The sequence below is a fragment of the Theropithecus gelada genome, chromosome 12 (genome assembly GCF_003255815.1).
Source record: "Theropithecus gelada isolate Dixy chromosome 12, Tgel_1.0, whole genome shotgun sequence".
In the NCBI taxonomy this organism is placed as follows: Eukaryota; Metazoa; Chordata; class Mammalia; order Primates; family Cercopithecidae; genus Theropithecus; species Theropithecus gelada.
In genome coordinates, this window is record NC_037680.1 from 68608763 (window position 1) to 68623408 (window position 14646).

The 14646-nt window shown below is 36.9% G+C and overlaps 1 protein-coding gene across 2 annotated transcripts in view; it reads right to left on the reverse strand.

Moving 5' to 3' along the window:
- The window catches only part of TMEFF2 (transmembrane protein with EGF like and two follistatin like domains 2), a 244576-nt gene that overhangs the window by 99743 nt on the left and 130187 nt on the right, over positions 1 to 14646 (reverse strand). For both annotated transcript variants that reach the window (XM_025404668.1, XM_025404669.1), the window contains exon 5: positions 11972 to 12068. In XM_025404668.1, the coding sequence (XP_025260453.1) occupies positions 11972 to 12068 (97 nt within the window). The remainder of the gene's footprint in view (positions 1 to 11971; positions 12069 to 14646) is intronic.

Here is a 14646-nt window from a genome sequence, read left to right on the forward strand (position 1 = left end):
AGGCTCAGCAACATAGACTCTTACTCACCAAGACCAGCCTGGCTACAGTCACCACTGAGTTCTTAATCTGCTAGAAGCAGAAAGCAACACCAAGTCCCTGACATGGCACCAATCCTCATGGTGGCCAGCCAGCTCCTGGGTGGCAGGTTGATTATATTGCACTGTTTCCATCATGGAAGAAACAGCAGTTTGTCCTTACTGAAATAGGTACTTACATTGGATATAAATTTTTCTTCCTGCACACAATGCTTATCCCAAAACTACCATCCATGGACTTACAGAATGCTTTATACACCAGCTTGGTATTCCACACAGCGTTGCTTCTGACTAAGGAACTCACGTCACCACAAAAGAAGCATGGCAATGGGGATACGCTCATGGAATTCCCTGGCCTCACCATGTTTCCTGCCATCCTATAGCTGCTGGCTTGATAGAGTGGTGGAATGGTTTTTTGAAATCACAGTTGTAATCCCAGCACTTTGGGAGGCTGAGGTAGGTGGATCACCTGAGGTCAGGAGTTCAAGACCAACCTGACTAATACAGTGAAACCCTGTCTCTACTAAAAATACAAAAATTAGCTGGGCGTGTGGTGTGCACCTGTAGTCCCAGCTACTTGGGAGGCTGAGACCGGAGAATTGCTTGAACCCAGGAGGTGGAGGTTGCAGTGAGCCAAGATTGTGCCACTGCACTCCAACCTGGGTGACGGAGTGAGACACTGTCTCAAAGAAAAAAAAGAAAGAAATCACAGTTGTAACACCAGCTAGGTGGCCATCCTTTCTAGGACTGGGGCAAGGTTTTCCAGAAGGCTGTATGTGCTCTGCATCAGCATTTAATATGTGGTGCTCTGTCTCCCATAACCAAAATTCATTGGTCCAGAAATCAAGGGGTGGAAATGGAACTGTCACCTTCCACTATTAGCTGTAGTGATTCACTAGAAAAATTTCTGCTTCCTATTCCTTTGTTTCTCTGAAGAACCCTGATTAATATACCAATATATTGATCAATGCAGGGTTTCTTCTGTTTCTTTTCTTTCTTCCCCCCAAGTCTGACCATTCAGTGTAGCTGTAATGCAAGCAGTTCTGTCGTATTTTCTTTTTCCAAAAATCAACATACTTTCTAGGGAAGACAAATAATATTCAATTAAAATTAAGTTGCATACTGTAATCAAATATATCATTTTCATTTTTCATCATTATTGATAATTCGATGTTATATTTGAATGTCCTAAAGTTTCAAATTTATGCAGATACCTGTTTATTCCTTTTTTTTTTTAGACGGAGTCTTGCTCTGTCACCCAGGCTGGAGTGCAGTGGTGTGATCTTGGCTCACTGCAACCTCTGCCTCCCAGGTTTAGGCAATTCTCCTGCTTCAGTCTCCCGAGTAGCTGGGACTACAGGCGCATGCTGCCATGCACAGCTAATTTTTTGTATTTTAGTAGAGACAGGGTTTCACTGTGTTGCCCAGGGTGGTCATGAACTCCTGAACTCAAGCAATCTGCCTGCTTCAGCCTCCCCTAAAGTGCTGGGATTACAGGCTTAAGCTACTGTGCCCGGCCTGCAGATACCTATGTTTATTACAGAAATGCATCACTAATTTTTGCTAATGTGAAGCTAATATTTTATTTTATTTCTTATTTTTGCCTTTTTCCAAACTGTTGTGCACTTCTCCCAGATAAACATCTCCTAATATCTGCTTATTATAAGCCCTTATGGCTAGCTAGAACCTACCATTACATTTATTACCATGGATAATATAATTTTGATTGTAGAAAGCTCATTTCAGGATGAGCTCAGAGAATACAGTGAACTACTATGTCAAAGACTTTGAAAGGCTGCAATAAATAAGAAAGAGCTGTGGTAAACAATCTTCAGAAGATCATCTGTCCCAAATGCATTGTCCTGATTTCTTATGTTCCATTCATAGCTTAGTGAAAAAAGGATGAATGGACCCACTCTTGATTAATTTTGCTTTACATTAGGCAGGCTAGAAAATCAGATATGCGTTTTCATTATTTATTGGCTTTTTTCTCTAATAAGTGTTTAGACTTTCAGCAGTATTGATTTTTTGATTGGGTGTTGCATATAATTTTACAATTTGTTCAATCACTTATTAGATATTATATGCCCTGTTTGTAGGGAAATGTGTCTAGAAGAGACTGATGTCGGCTGCTGAGGATGGTTCACTGATTTGTAGTTTAGATGAGCCAACACATACAATATATTACTATTTGGAAGTAAACCACAGAAGACCAGCAACAGTTTCTACCCGATTTAATACACCTTTGGGAGGACAGCTTCTCAGCAAACAATGCTTATGCCTCAGAAAGCTATTTATTATGAACACTCTGGATACAGACAGTGGAAATGTTTTCAGTTCACATACTGTCTAGTCTCTTGGAGTTAAACACGAAAAATGTTTAACACAGGCTTAGAGGGGATATAGGGTTTGGTAATTTTTTAGATCACAAATGTTAGGACAGTACCCTCAAATGAATTTTTTTTAGAAGTGCTGAAAATTTTGAAAGAATTATCAGAGCTTGGGATACAGAAATTGCTTTCCAATATAAATACATTATTCTTAAATTGGTTTGGCATTCCTAACAATCACTAAATAACTCACCCTCAAGATTAAAAATGATCAAGATAAGTGGTTTTGTTAATATGTAAAATATTATCAGATTCTCATAAAACACACACACACACACACACACGGAAAATATATCTCCAAATTTCACAATGATTATCTTAGAAAGGGATGACATTTTCCTAAGGTTTTTGTATTTCTATTTTTTTTTAAAACTCACTATGATGCAATGTGTGTATTTATATTTAGAAAAAATGTAAAACCCATTTTAATATAACCATCAAAAATATATGTTATATTGGAATATAAGAAGCTTCACATCATATTTTAAGTGCTAAATTAAAAGATACAGCAGGGCATTGCTCCTAAGATAGAGATTAAAACCCACTGTCATATTTATTTTTATTTAATTTGGTGACTCTTCCCTCTTTTTCTATTTCTCATCTCCAGGAATTTCTATTCTTACAGCAGAAATAGACATTTGTAATAAGCTTTGGTTCACAGTCAGGATTGCCATTGCAACTGCAACACAGGCAAATTGAATTGAAGCAGCTAAATAAACCTCAGGTTTTGGTGAAGGTATGTCTCTTCTATGAAACCTTAAGGCTAGTAACATTCTCATCTGATTGGACGCATGCATAACCATGATAAGAATATGCTCCATACATAACAATTCAATACCTCTGTGAAAAACAAACTAATGAAAACCACACAGCCTTGAAGGGAACTACAAAGAAATATATTTTATATACCGAGTGAAAAAGAACTTCAAGGGCATCATACACAATGTAGGTGTGTTAGTGGTGAATTTCATCCCAAACTGCCACTTTACTTTAAGTGATACATTTGGTCTATGTGTGTGTGTGTGTGTGCATATTCACAATATACACTTATATACACACATAATTTATAAGAGAAGACTTTGAGTGGTAGTTAAGAGCATGGAGTCTGCCTGGCTGGCACAAATCATGGCTTTCTCACTTGCTGTTTGGCTTTGGGAAGTTTGATTAACCTGTCTGTGCCTCAGTTTTCTGTTTTGTAACATGAGAATTACTAGTGTATTAAATTCATAAGACTGTGGTGAGGATTAAATGGCTCCATAAATCTAGACATTTAGGATGGTGTCTGATACGCTTTGGAAACGTTTGTCACACTTTGATAACTACAGTGAGATTCCTATTATTATTTCTGAGACTGGGATGTTACACTGGGACATCGGAACATGGAGCAGGTATTTCCTGAGTGTGGAGACAGGAATCGCTGACTCAGAATATGCTAGAAACTGAGACATGAAAACTCAAGAAGAAACAGAGAGTGAATTTAATGAGTGAGCACCAAAAGTTAGGCAACCTACCATTAACAGGGTGTGGCCTACAACAAGATTTAAAAAGCAAGCAAAGATTTATAAAGCAAGTAAAGGCCAACCGCGGTGGCTCAAGCCTGTAATCCCAGCACTTTGGGAGGCCGAGGTGGGCGGATCATGAGGTCAGGAGATCGAGACCATCCTGGCTAACATGGTGAAACTCCGTCTCTATTAAAAATACAAAAAATTAGCCGGGTGTGGTAGCAGGCGCCTGTAGTCCCAGCTACTCAGGAGGCTGAGGCAGGAGAATGGCATGAACCCGGAAGGCGGAGCTTGCAGTGAGCCGAAATGGCGCCACTGCACTCCAGCCTGGATCACAGGGCGAGACTCCATCTCAAACAAACAAACAAAAAAAGCAAGTAAAAAGAGAAACAAGTAATGAAAACTGTTAAGTTAGTGGTAGAAATACAATCTGTACTTAGGAGTTTTGTTTCCTTTGTTCTATTGCCATGCAGTAATTTATGATTTTGATATAAAATAGAAGTTATATGATTTAAACTGCATGGCCTAATAAATACTGTAAAAACAAATAAAACACATTGAAGTTCAGAATTCTTTATCCCCATCTTTCTTGGTACTCTACACCAGATCTCGGTTTGTAGTTGTCATAACCTAATTAAGTTTCACTAATCACTGTGATAGCTAGTACAGTTAAGGTATGGATAACGAGAAAAAATTTAAAAGATTCTCTAGAATTTATGTGAAAACCCATTTTTTTTTAAAAGTAGGCTAGCATCACAGAAGACCCAAGGTTTTAAAGACTATTGTTTATTTTTATTTTTCAATGTTTTTTTAGTTTTTACTTTCATAAAGCATGACTCTCCTTTTTCTGGAGGGGTGGCTAGTTGTTGGTGGTGGTTATTATTTGACCGTTGCATATTAGAAGAGTCATTGTTATTCATTTGTCTTCCTGAGTAACATTTGAAGCTTTTAACTTCCGTTTGCAGGTAGGATTACTTGCAGATACTGCAGAGAGAAGTCTGGATTGCGAATACGGCATTTGTTGACACTGGGCATTGTTTAATGCCCTGTATAGACCAACGTACAGACCATGTCAGAATTACTAGTCTTTTACTTCTAAATTTTATTATAGTGTTTGAAATTTAGAAAAATATAAGTTGTTTATTTTCTTGATCAAGGTAGGTGAAGAAATACAGAAAAGAAATAAATAATGAAAGCAAACCCCAACTTTTAGATTTGGACACACCTTTGCTAAAAACTATCAACATTTTCCCCTTGAAATTGTGAGAGTGGAAAGATGTGTGCTTCCCTAAGTCAGGAGCTGTATATGTCCCCATCCAAAACATTTTTTGGGCAAATGGAATCATTAAAAGAACTAGAGGTATCTACTTTTCAGTTCCCACTCATTGACTCAAACAGAAAACGCTACTGCAACTTTCAGAGGTGACAGCTACTGTCTTCAAGGTGGGGATAAGAGGTAAATGGAGGGAGGTCATACCTCAACTCCAGGAATCTTGGAACTAAAATGTTTTCTCAAAAAGCCATGTATACATTCAACAAAAACCTTAGATTTTCTAGACCAGATCTATTATCTTTTTTCTGTTTTTTTTTTTATTGTCTCCATGAGTAAACTCATATTAGAAACCAGACCTAATGTTGGCTACCAGTTACACTTCTGGGGCCAGAGAGCAAAGGAAATTAATAAAAGGGAAACACCCTAGGGAGAAACTGAATGAACTCTTAGGTGGCTAATTTTGTGACTAATCAGCATCCTCTTTAAATATACCATATCCAAGTCTGCTCTTTTTGCTTAGTAGAAAAGCAATACAAAGATTGCAGTTTCTACTTTAAACACAATCTTTTTGTTCAACTGTCAACCAGGAGTGGTTTTAAATAAAACCATTTTCTGTATTTTCCTCAGAGGTGTCTTAATTTTCCCTATCAAACTCACAACCCAAAGGTACTAAAGTCAGCAAGACCTAATGTCTAATTTACTTATACCTATGATGAAATCTAGTGCCAAGGATCATCCATGGCCATTGCCCCACTTCAAATATTCATGAGCCTCCACAATCCAAAATGCATTAAATGTGGGCAGGTTGCCAATAACACACAGTCTTCCTAGTGACAAGGAGCCTTCTCAGATCAAAGGAGCAAGATGTTAAAGACTTCAAACTAAACTGTCTTTGTAAGAGACACCCAGAAAAGAAATGCCAGATCCCACACCCTGTTTCAATTATGAAACATCCATGAAATAGAGAAAATAATAGACATTCAATGCATTCCTCTTTGGAACTCATTTTATTGCAACAACTTTGCTTCTTTCCTTTCTTACCATTGCACTCAAACACCGAGGATATTATACACTAAAACTGGAAAATATTATTAATGCTTTCAAAGACAAAATGAATGACTACTAAGGAGTTAATAGCATTTAAGCCAATAAGATATCGCTAATGGAGCCTGAGTGGCATGTAGAGAATACTACAAAAGCAAAGTTAAAACAGGAATAAAGAGCTCTGAAGAATACATATAAAGCAAATATACCTAATAATTTAAGTTGTCCCATATTATGTCATTTGTCATCTGGCTGCATCTGCTCTTACACCTGTGCACCTGTGCTCTCTTCCTGGAAATATTAGGCATGCAGCCAATTTCATACCTAGCTATTCCTATGGTCAGACCCAGCTATCAATGCTTTTGTATGTATATGTATATTAAATCAAGTATCAACCCCAGGGCTCTGAACTACTTGTGACTGACAGAACCAACAGAAACTTCCAGGCTAATTACTTCTAAGGAACAGTTCCCAGAGAAAAGAGTTTCCACTGACCTACTTTGGACTTACTGAGATAATTTATCAGGTAAGATAATTAAGGGAATATAAAGCTGTTTCTAAAGTGAAATCAGAAATATTTGCTGAAATCATAAGTTGGTATTCCCAGTGCTATCAGATGGAGCTTTATTACTTTGCAATGAGTCAATTTTATTATATTTGACTTATTTATAAGCCATTCTTCTTCTTTATAAATTATATTTGGCAGGGTGTATTTGAGAGTCTCTTTTATGTATAAATGTATTAGTTTTGACTGTTTTCAGTCTAGATATAAAGAGAAATGATCTTTTAAGCCCTTCTTCTCTTAACCCCTTCCCCATAAACAGGCACACACATCCCTTCACACAGGTGTTTCAGCTACTTTTGAAGTCCTTCCTTAATGAAAGATACCTCTATTATGAGAATGGATGTACTGACGTGTGAATAACTTGTCCTGTTGAATTTTAACCCTCTTTTGGAAGCTCAATCCTTTTCTACATTTAAGTTAATACCTATAACTGAAAAAAAATATTTTGTAGCAATGGTTTTCCTTTCCTATTGAGAGAACCTAAAATTTTCTGATTTTTTACAGCCTTGATGTTCTCCATATAAGAAAAATGCAAGAGAAAAACCTTGAAATGAAATCACAGAACATAAACTAGGGTCTTATATTAGATTACAAGCCATCTGTTTTCTCAAAATAAAAGCATTAAAATGTTATGTCATTAGTATCATAGTTTGTCAATGCCATCTGATTATTACTTTTTCTCCTCTTATTTTATTCTCCTTCTCCTTCCCCTATTTATTACTTTTTTTAATTCCCATCTCCAGTGTGACTTTCTTCTGAACTCAAAAACTCATCTAACTATGAAAACATGATCAGTTAACCGTGCACTGACGTTTTTATTCTAATAAAGATTTATCTTCATCTTGAAAGTACTTAAGAATGTTTGAATAACTAGATTTAACCCTGTGGCAAAATGCAAAATATTAACTTATTAGGCCAGGGTTAAAGAAAGATTGGGAATTTTTCACCTTTGTTTCAGTATTGTGGATATAGTAAGAACATTATTTCACGTCAGCAGTTATTCACATCTTGTTATTACTTCATAGTGCAGGATTAAGGAAATCTGTACACATAAAATTATAGTTTAGTTAGTGTTAAAGGAAAAAACTGAAACAATAAGTTGTACTCTTTGTTGCCACACAGCATATGTAGTATTTTATGTTTGAGAGAACGTGGCCATGGTGTCATCCAAAATCAATAGTGTATCAACGCTCCCTTGATTTAGTGAAGGTTCTGCTACCTGGTACTACAGTCAGATTGCTCCGCTATTGCTTCCTATCTTACTTTACAGCCTCTTTCATTCTATGCCTATTTAATTTCACTCATTGCTTTATTCCTGTGTCCTTCAGCTGTTTCCAATCTGCCCTTCATGGCCATGACTAATACAATATGTTAACATACAAAGGTATGTTAACATACAAGGTATGTAAATGAAAATCAATGCACTTGTCATTTCAGCACAATTCCTTATTGCTTACATTGAACATTTTAAATACATTTTATTTAAACACTAAAAACTTTCATTCTTGCCTTGGAAGTCTAATGATCTTCTTGGCTCCCTGCCCCTGCAGCCCTCTAATCTTCACAGCCGTGGCCACTTAGCCCCCATCTGGAGGTTCAGGCTTATTCTGCATTTTGGAGCTAATCTTGTCCCTATGCTGGGGGTATACAAGATATCGTAGCCAAAAGCTAACTGATTTAGCATTCAGACAGCTTTGCTGCTGGTTTCATTCTGACCTTGTAATTTATTTCTCAGATGCAGGCTATGCTTCTCCCAGCCACTTGTAACCAAGGTTTGACTTTGTATACCAGTTCCAGTATCTATCCAGGCTCTCCTATTTCAGTTCTTGATGAGTTTTTCTGATTGACACCAATTTCTCCATGACTGAGGTTCTGCTTTGTCCTTCTCCTTGTCCCATTTGTAACTGAACTTATTTTCTGAATTACAGTTGCTATGGCTGGGCCCTGTAGACAACTGCTAAGCCTTTCTGGTGTCACTGCCCTTGCCCGTATCTCTTCATACTGCCTTCATACCATGGATCTGAACTTCTGCAAGAATACCAGGATTAACCCCTTGCTTGCTTGGATGTTTTCCCACTTCCAGCTGCAAATATCTACCTAGACCAGCTCTAACCTTGCAGGCCTTGGAGAGTCAGTGCAAACATGCTGCCTGCAATCTGGCCATCTCATTGTCTAGACATGATAGCAAAGACATATTGTTTCCATTGCATCTTTGGTTGAATTGTTATGCTAACACCCTTTAGTTACTTTCGCCTCCTGTCTTCATCTTGGTCCTGCCACTTTAACACTTTAAAACTCAGTTTTCTCTTTTTAAAGTAAAATAATAATGGAATCTACCTCCTATGGCTATTTTGAAGATAGCTGAGAAAAAAAAAGTATACAAATGGTACAAATGGATAAAACCCATTGTAAGCAACCAATAATTTTTAGCTGCTCTTATAAGTTCATGTCTTAAATATCTGTACTTGGAAAGTGGAGCTATACCACTTAAAGAATGATCATTAAAAAGATAAGGAACTAGGAAAATTAAAATTCTTAAAAAAAGAGACTCATGTACATTTTTTTAAGTGAAATAATTTACAAGAAGACAGCTTGAAAAAATGATGCTGAAACACAGATGCAGTCACCAACAAACGTTAGAAACAACATATTTTAAGGATACATTTCCTATTTGTGTGTCTTGATCTTATGACTACAGAAGAGCCCTAAAGCATTTAGGAAGGAGAAAGAGTCTTTGAATTAGTAATTTATTTTAGAGTAGTATTTCCATAATCACGTGGGGGACTTGTAGAAAACTAAAATTTTAAGCCCCGCTTCTCTGAAATTCTGATTCATTAATTTTGGGGCAGAACTAAATAACTGGTATGTTTAAAAAAATTCTCATAGTACCTCTGGCAATCTCTCAGTTTTGGGAACCACAAATTCATCAGACATTAAGGTACCTGGGATGTTTTTTAAAAAACATAACATTTGTTGGCCAGGCGTGGTGACTCACACCTGTAATCCCAGCACTTTGGGAGGCCGAGGTGGGCAAATCACCTGAGGTCAGGAGTTTGAGACCAGTCTGACCAACATGATGAAATCCTGTCTCTACTAAAAATACAAAAATTAGCCAGGCATGGTGGTGCGCACCTGTAATCCTAGCTACTTGGGAAGCTGAGACAGGAGAATCTCTCGAACCCGGGAGGCGGAACTTGCAGTGAGTTGAGATCGCGCCACTGCACTCTAGCCTGGGCGACAGAGTGAGACTCTGTCTAAAAAAAAAAAAAAAAAAAGAAAGAAAATGAAATGCTGTCTCAATAAAAAACATACATTTGTTTACCTCAAGATGGTCAAACCAGGGCATAGACTCTCTCACTTGGCTCCTAGCTGCCCACTGGCTAGAAGTGTTTGACAGGTATGAAAACTCTACTGCTGTCTGATTTTACTAATAGATGTTTATTTCACTTAGCTATTCAAAGGCAGTGTTTACTTGTAAGTACGTAGTTTACCCTAAGAACCACCGTTTACTCAGATAGAATCTTCACTTGAAAAATATTTTAAGTGCAGACTGTTTTACTACTGCCAAATAATCTTGTCTTAATTTTTTTTCTTCATTTTCCTTAGATGAATTTTCCCCTTACTCATAAAAGTTTGATCAAAATGATGGTTAACTGCTCTAGGCAAGCACAGTCTGCATACTGAAGAAAATAAAAAGCAGCCAGATGTTTTCCTGAAAAGGGTGAGGTATATGTAAAAAAGAAAAAGAGATAAATAATAGTAATAATAATAATAATAGGAAGAAGATGAAGACAAAGGAGAAGGAAAAGAGGAAGAGGAGGAAGACAGGGAGGGAAAAGAGGAGGAGGAGAAGACGAGAAAGTGGAAGAAGAAGAAGAGGAAGAGGAGGAGGGGAGGAGCAGAAGAGAGAAGAGGAAAGGAATAAAAAAGAGGCTGCTTCTTTTCACTATCATGACACAAAGAACCCCTGAGAAGTTTGAGTTATTCACTTTTCAACGTGCTTAAGGTGGGACCAATATAGTAGAAGGCTAAAATGTTGGCACCCTTTCAAAATAATAAGTATGATTCCTTATTTGATGAACATATCTTTATAAGAGTAGTTACGCCATCATCTTAGAAGTCAGATTAGCAACTGGTATGATCTGAATGTTGGTGTCCCCCTCCCCAGATTCATATGGTGAAATCCTAACCTCCAAAATGATAGTATTGGGAGGTAGGGCCTTTGGGAGGCGATTAGGTTATGGGGGTGGAGGCTTCATGAATGGGATTAGTGCCCTTATAAAACAGGCTCCAGAGACCTCCCTTGCCCTTTTTGCCATGTGAAGCTTCAGTAAGAAGAAGGTTATTTTAAGAGAAAGTGAGCTCTTATCAGACATTAAATCTGCCTTGATCTTGGACTTCTCAGCCTTCAGAATGGTGAGAAATAAATTTCTTTTGTTTATAAGCTACCCAGTTTATGGTATTTTGTTATAGAAACCCAAACAGACTAACTCTGATCATCTATTGCCTCCTGATGATGCCTTTTAAATATCTTGAGATAAAGTCTCACTCTGTGGCCCAGGCTGGAATGCAATGGCATGATCACAGCTCACTGTAGCCTCAACCTCCTGTGCTCAAGTGATCCTCCCACCTCAGCCTCCTGAGTAGCTGGGACTACAGGCTAGTGCGACCATACCCAGCTAATTATTATTATTATTTTTTTTTTTTGTAGAGATATGGGTCTCTCTTTGTGCCCAGGCTGGTCTCAAACTCCTGGCCTCAAGCGATCCTCCTGCCTTGGCCTCCCAAAGTGCTGGGAGTACAGGCCTGAACCATCACACCCAGTCCTGATGATACCTTTTCAAAGACATTCTAGTAAATAAGACTTTTTTTTCCCCTCTATATCCTAACATTGACAGTTTTGGGAGGATTCAATGATATTTTAGTGTACCTTATCAAGTAATGCCATGGATAGCTGCTTGGCTGGCCCACCTCTTAATCAAGTTCCAGAAATTCCTTGCTGTTATTACAGCCCTTATTTATTTATTTATTTTTTCACTTGGGAACTGAATAAGAAAATAAAAATGCAGACAATGTCTTCTGTTGCAGAATGGTTGATGGCGTTAAAAAGAAATTAATCACTGTCATTATTTTGTCTAAAAGAATAAAAACAGCATATTACCAGACGTCCTCGGCATCTTCATCACATTCTGCACCAAACTGGCAAATATCACAGGTGGATGTCTCCTTTTGACTAGTTTCTCCAGAGCCTTCATGGACTGTAGGACAGAAAAAAGTAAAACGAATTCAGGTAATTGTGCATTATATCTACAACCCCAGAACAATTCTGTATTAAAGCTGTTACTTTCCCAATGGACCTGTCTGCTATTGAAGCTTCGTAAGAATGTCATAAGCAACTCTTTTCTTCCTCCAATTTAAAGACAACTCTAACAATAATATGCTTCCCATTGGTATGTGGTGAACACGTTTGCATTTTGCATGCCAAATAAAACAACAAACATGTGAGTTTACTGTATTCATCAAAATTATTTGCCTAATAAATAGACCATATGAAAGAGTTATTTAGTTAACAGGGAGTTAAATTTTCACCTCTCTGGGGGAAAGATCTACTGTCTATTTTACTGAAACGTATTTAGAATTTTCTTATTTCCAGATTATGGACCTTTTGGTCCAAAGAAAGTTTTCATGTATAATTTTTAAAAATTTCGATGAGCATCCCTGATTTATTAGATATGCCCACATTTTTTCCCTCAAACAGTTAAGTACTTACAAGAAAAAATATGTTGATTATAAGTTTTTATAAAATAGCTTTTAGTTGTTTTTTACTGTCATTTATTGAATCTCACATAAGTATTGCATAAAGCTAATCACAGTGATTCCTTGTTAGAGGGTTATGAACATATATTTTATTTTAAAAAATACATTGAGTCACTGTTTAGTCACTGATGATGATGATGATTGATATTGGTTCTTTTTTCCTCTAAATGACAAGTACAAAAACGGGCAATACATCACCCAATTATAAAGTTAGCTTTTCAAAATCAGGATACAACAGTGTAAATTGAGAAAAAATTTCTAGTATTTGAGTGCAAGGAATGAGCAACACTTTCTAGGTGAATTACCTCTTTTCCCAGTTAAAAATATATTGTTGAAAGAAAAAGTAGTTTTATTTTAAAATGAAAAATTGCAATCCACTAACTATTGCATACACAGATCATATACACTTAAAAACAGATGTTTAAATCAAGGGAATCTTTAAGAAGTGCACTTCTGCAAAAGATAACATATTTTAAACAGAAAAAGAACATAAGCAATTAATCCCAGCATTAGTTCCTGTCCTTATGAACATTTTAAATAACAAAGACAATTTATTAACATGCACCTTGAACCTGTCAAATCCAGTCTTACTTACTTTGTTTTAATATGTTATTTTCTCTTCATTTCTTCTTTGATTATTAACAAGAGTTTTTAATACTTATAAAATCAAAGATCTTTAGTTTTCTTTAATCTACTGCTGTTCAGATGAGTAATTTGATTTACTCAAAAAAGGACAAGAAGACATCCCTAGGAGAGTTATCTGTTTTGTAACTCTTCCAAGAAAGGTGGAGGGATTTATTTTTTCTAAAACATTTTTTTCCTGTGCTTGATAGTCAACACTTACATTTTTAAAACAGTATGAAGCAAATAGGTCAATTTCAATTGCAAAAGTATTGATGGTATAGTTTTCAATTTGGATGTCTTAAGAAAAAAAAACGTGTCCTCCCCAACAGGAAGAAGGAATTTTAGACTCTGATAAAATAAACAGCACTTATCTTATTATCCACTCTACTACTTTAATACAGGCAAGACCATTAGAGTGGACCATGGGGATAAGAGGGAAGCTGGGGCCTCATCTCAGGGGAGACTGAACAGCTGAGGTCCGTCTCTGTATTACTTTCTTATTATTAATGCAACACAGAAGCTGCTAATGGGAGAAAGCCTTTTAGTGTTAGCAAGATTAGCAACTTCCAGACTAAAAAACTTCCCATTACTCAGGAAAGATACGAACACAATGGCAAGGACCTTAATGAACAGTGATGGCCACTTAGAGACAGCCCCATTTTCTTCAGCAGTTGAGATCTTTGGTAAGGGATTGACTGGAGGTCATCCAGGGATAAATTTTGCTATCTCAGCAGGACTAATAATAATATTTCTACCAGAAGTCACATTACATTTATATAAAAGGGCAATTATTGGTAAAATGGAGATGTTTGGAAATTCTCCGATAAGGAGAAGTACATTCAAAAGAAGCAGTGGGAATACCCCCATCAATAAGTATTGTGTGAATAAAGTGCCTTTCTATGAAGTCACCCACAAAGAAATATAAAATAAAATCTTTCCACATTACTGGAAACATAGATTTGCGCCTTTGTATAATAGTAAACAAACAAACGACTTAATCAGTGCTCAACTTTCATTTCACTTTTTATACCAGTGGTTCTTAAACAGGATCTGATTCAGAGGCTTTCGTGGATCTTGTTTGTTAATATGTTTTTTTTTCCTTTTTTTTAAATAAAAATGCCCTGAGATATCCTTGGAGATACTGAATTGGACTTAGCTGGGGGCTTGAATATGCCTGTTCTGAATACAGACTATCTCTGAGGAAGAATCTCTGCCTTAAACAATACCAAGAAGGCTTCATCTGTCCAGAGCACCCTCCTCAGGCATCAACTAGCACAGGGCTTCTGATGCTTTAAAGCGCACAGGAAGCACCTGGAGGTTTAGTTAAAATGCAGATTCTGATTCATTAGGTGCAAGGTATGGTCTCAGGTTCTGTATTTCTTAAAGTCCCCAGAT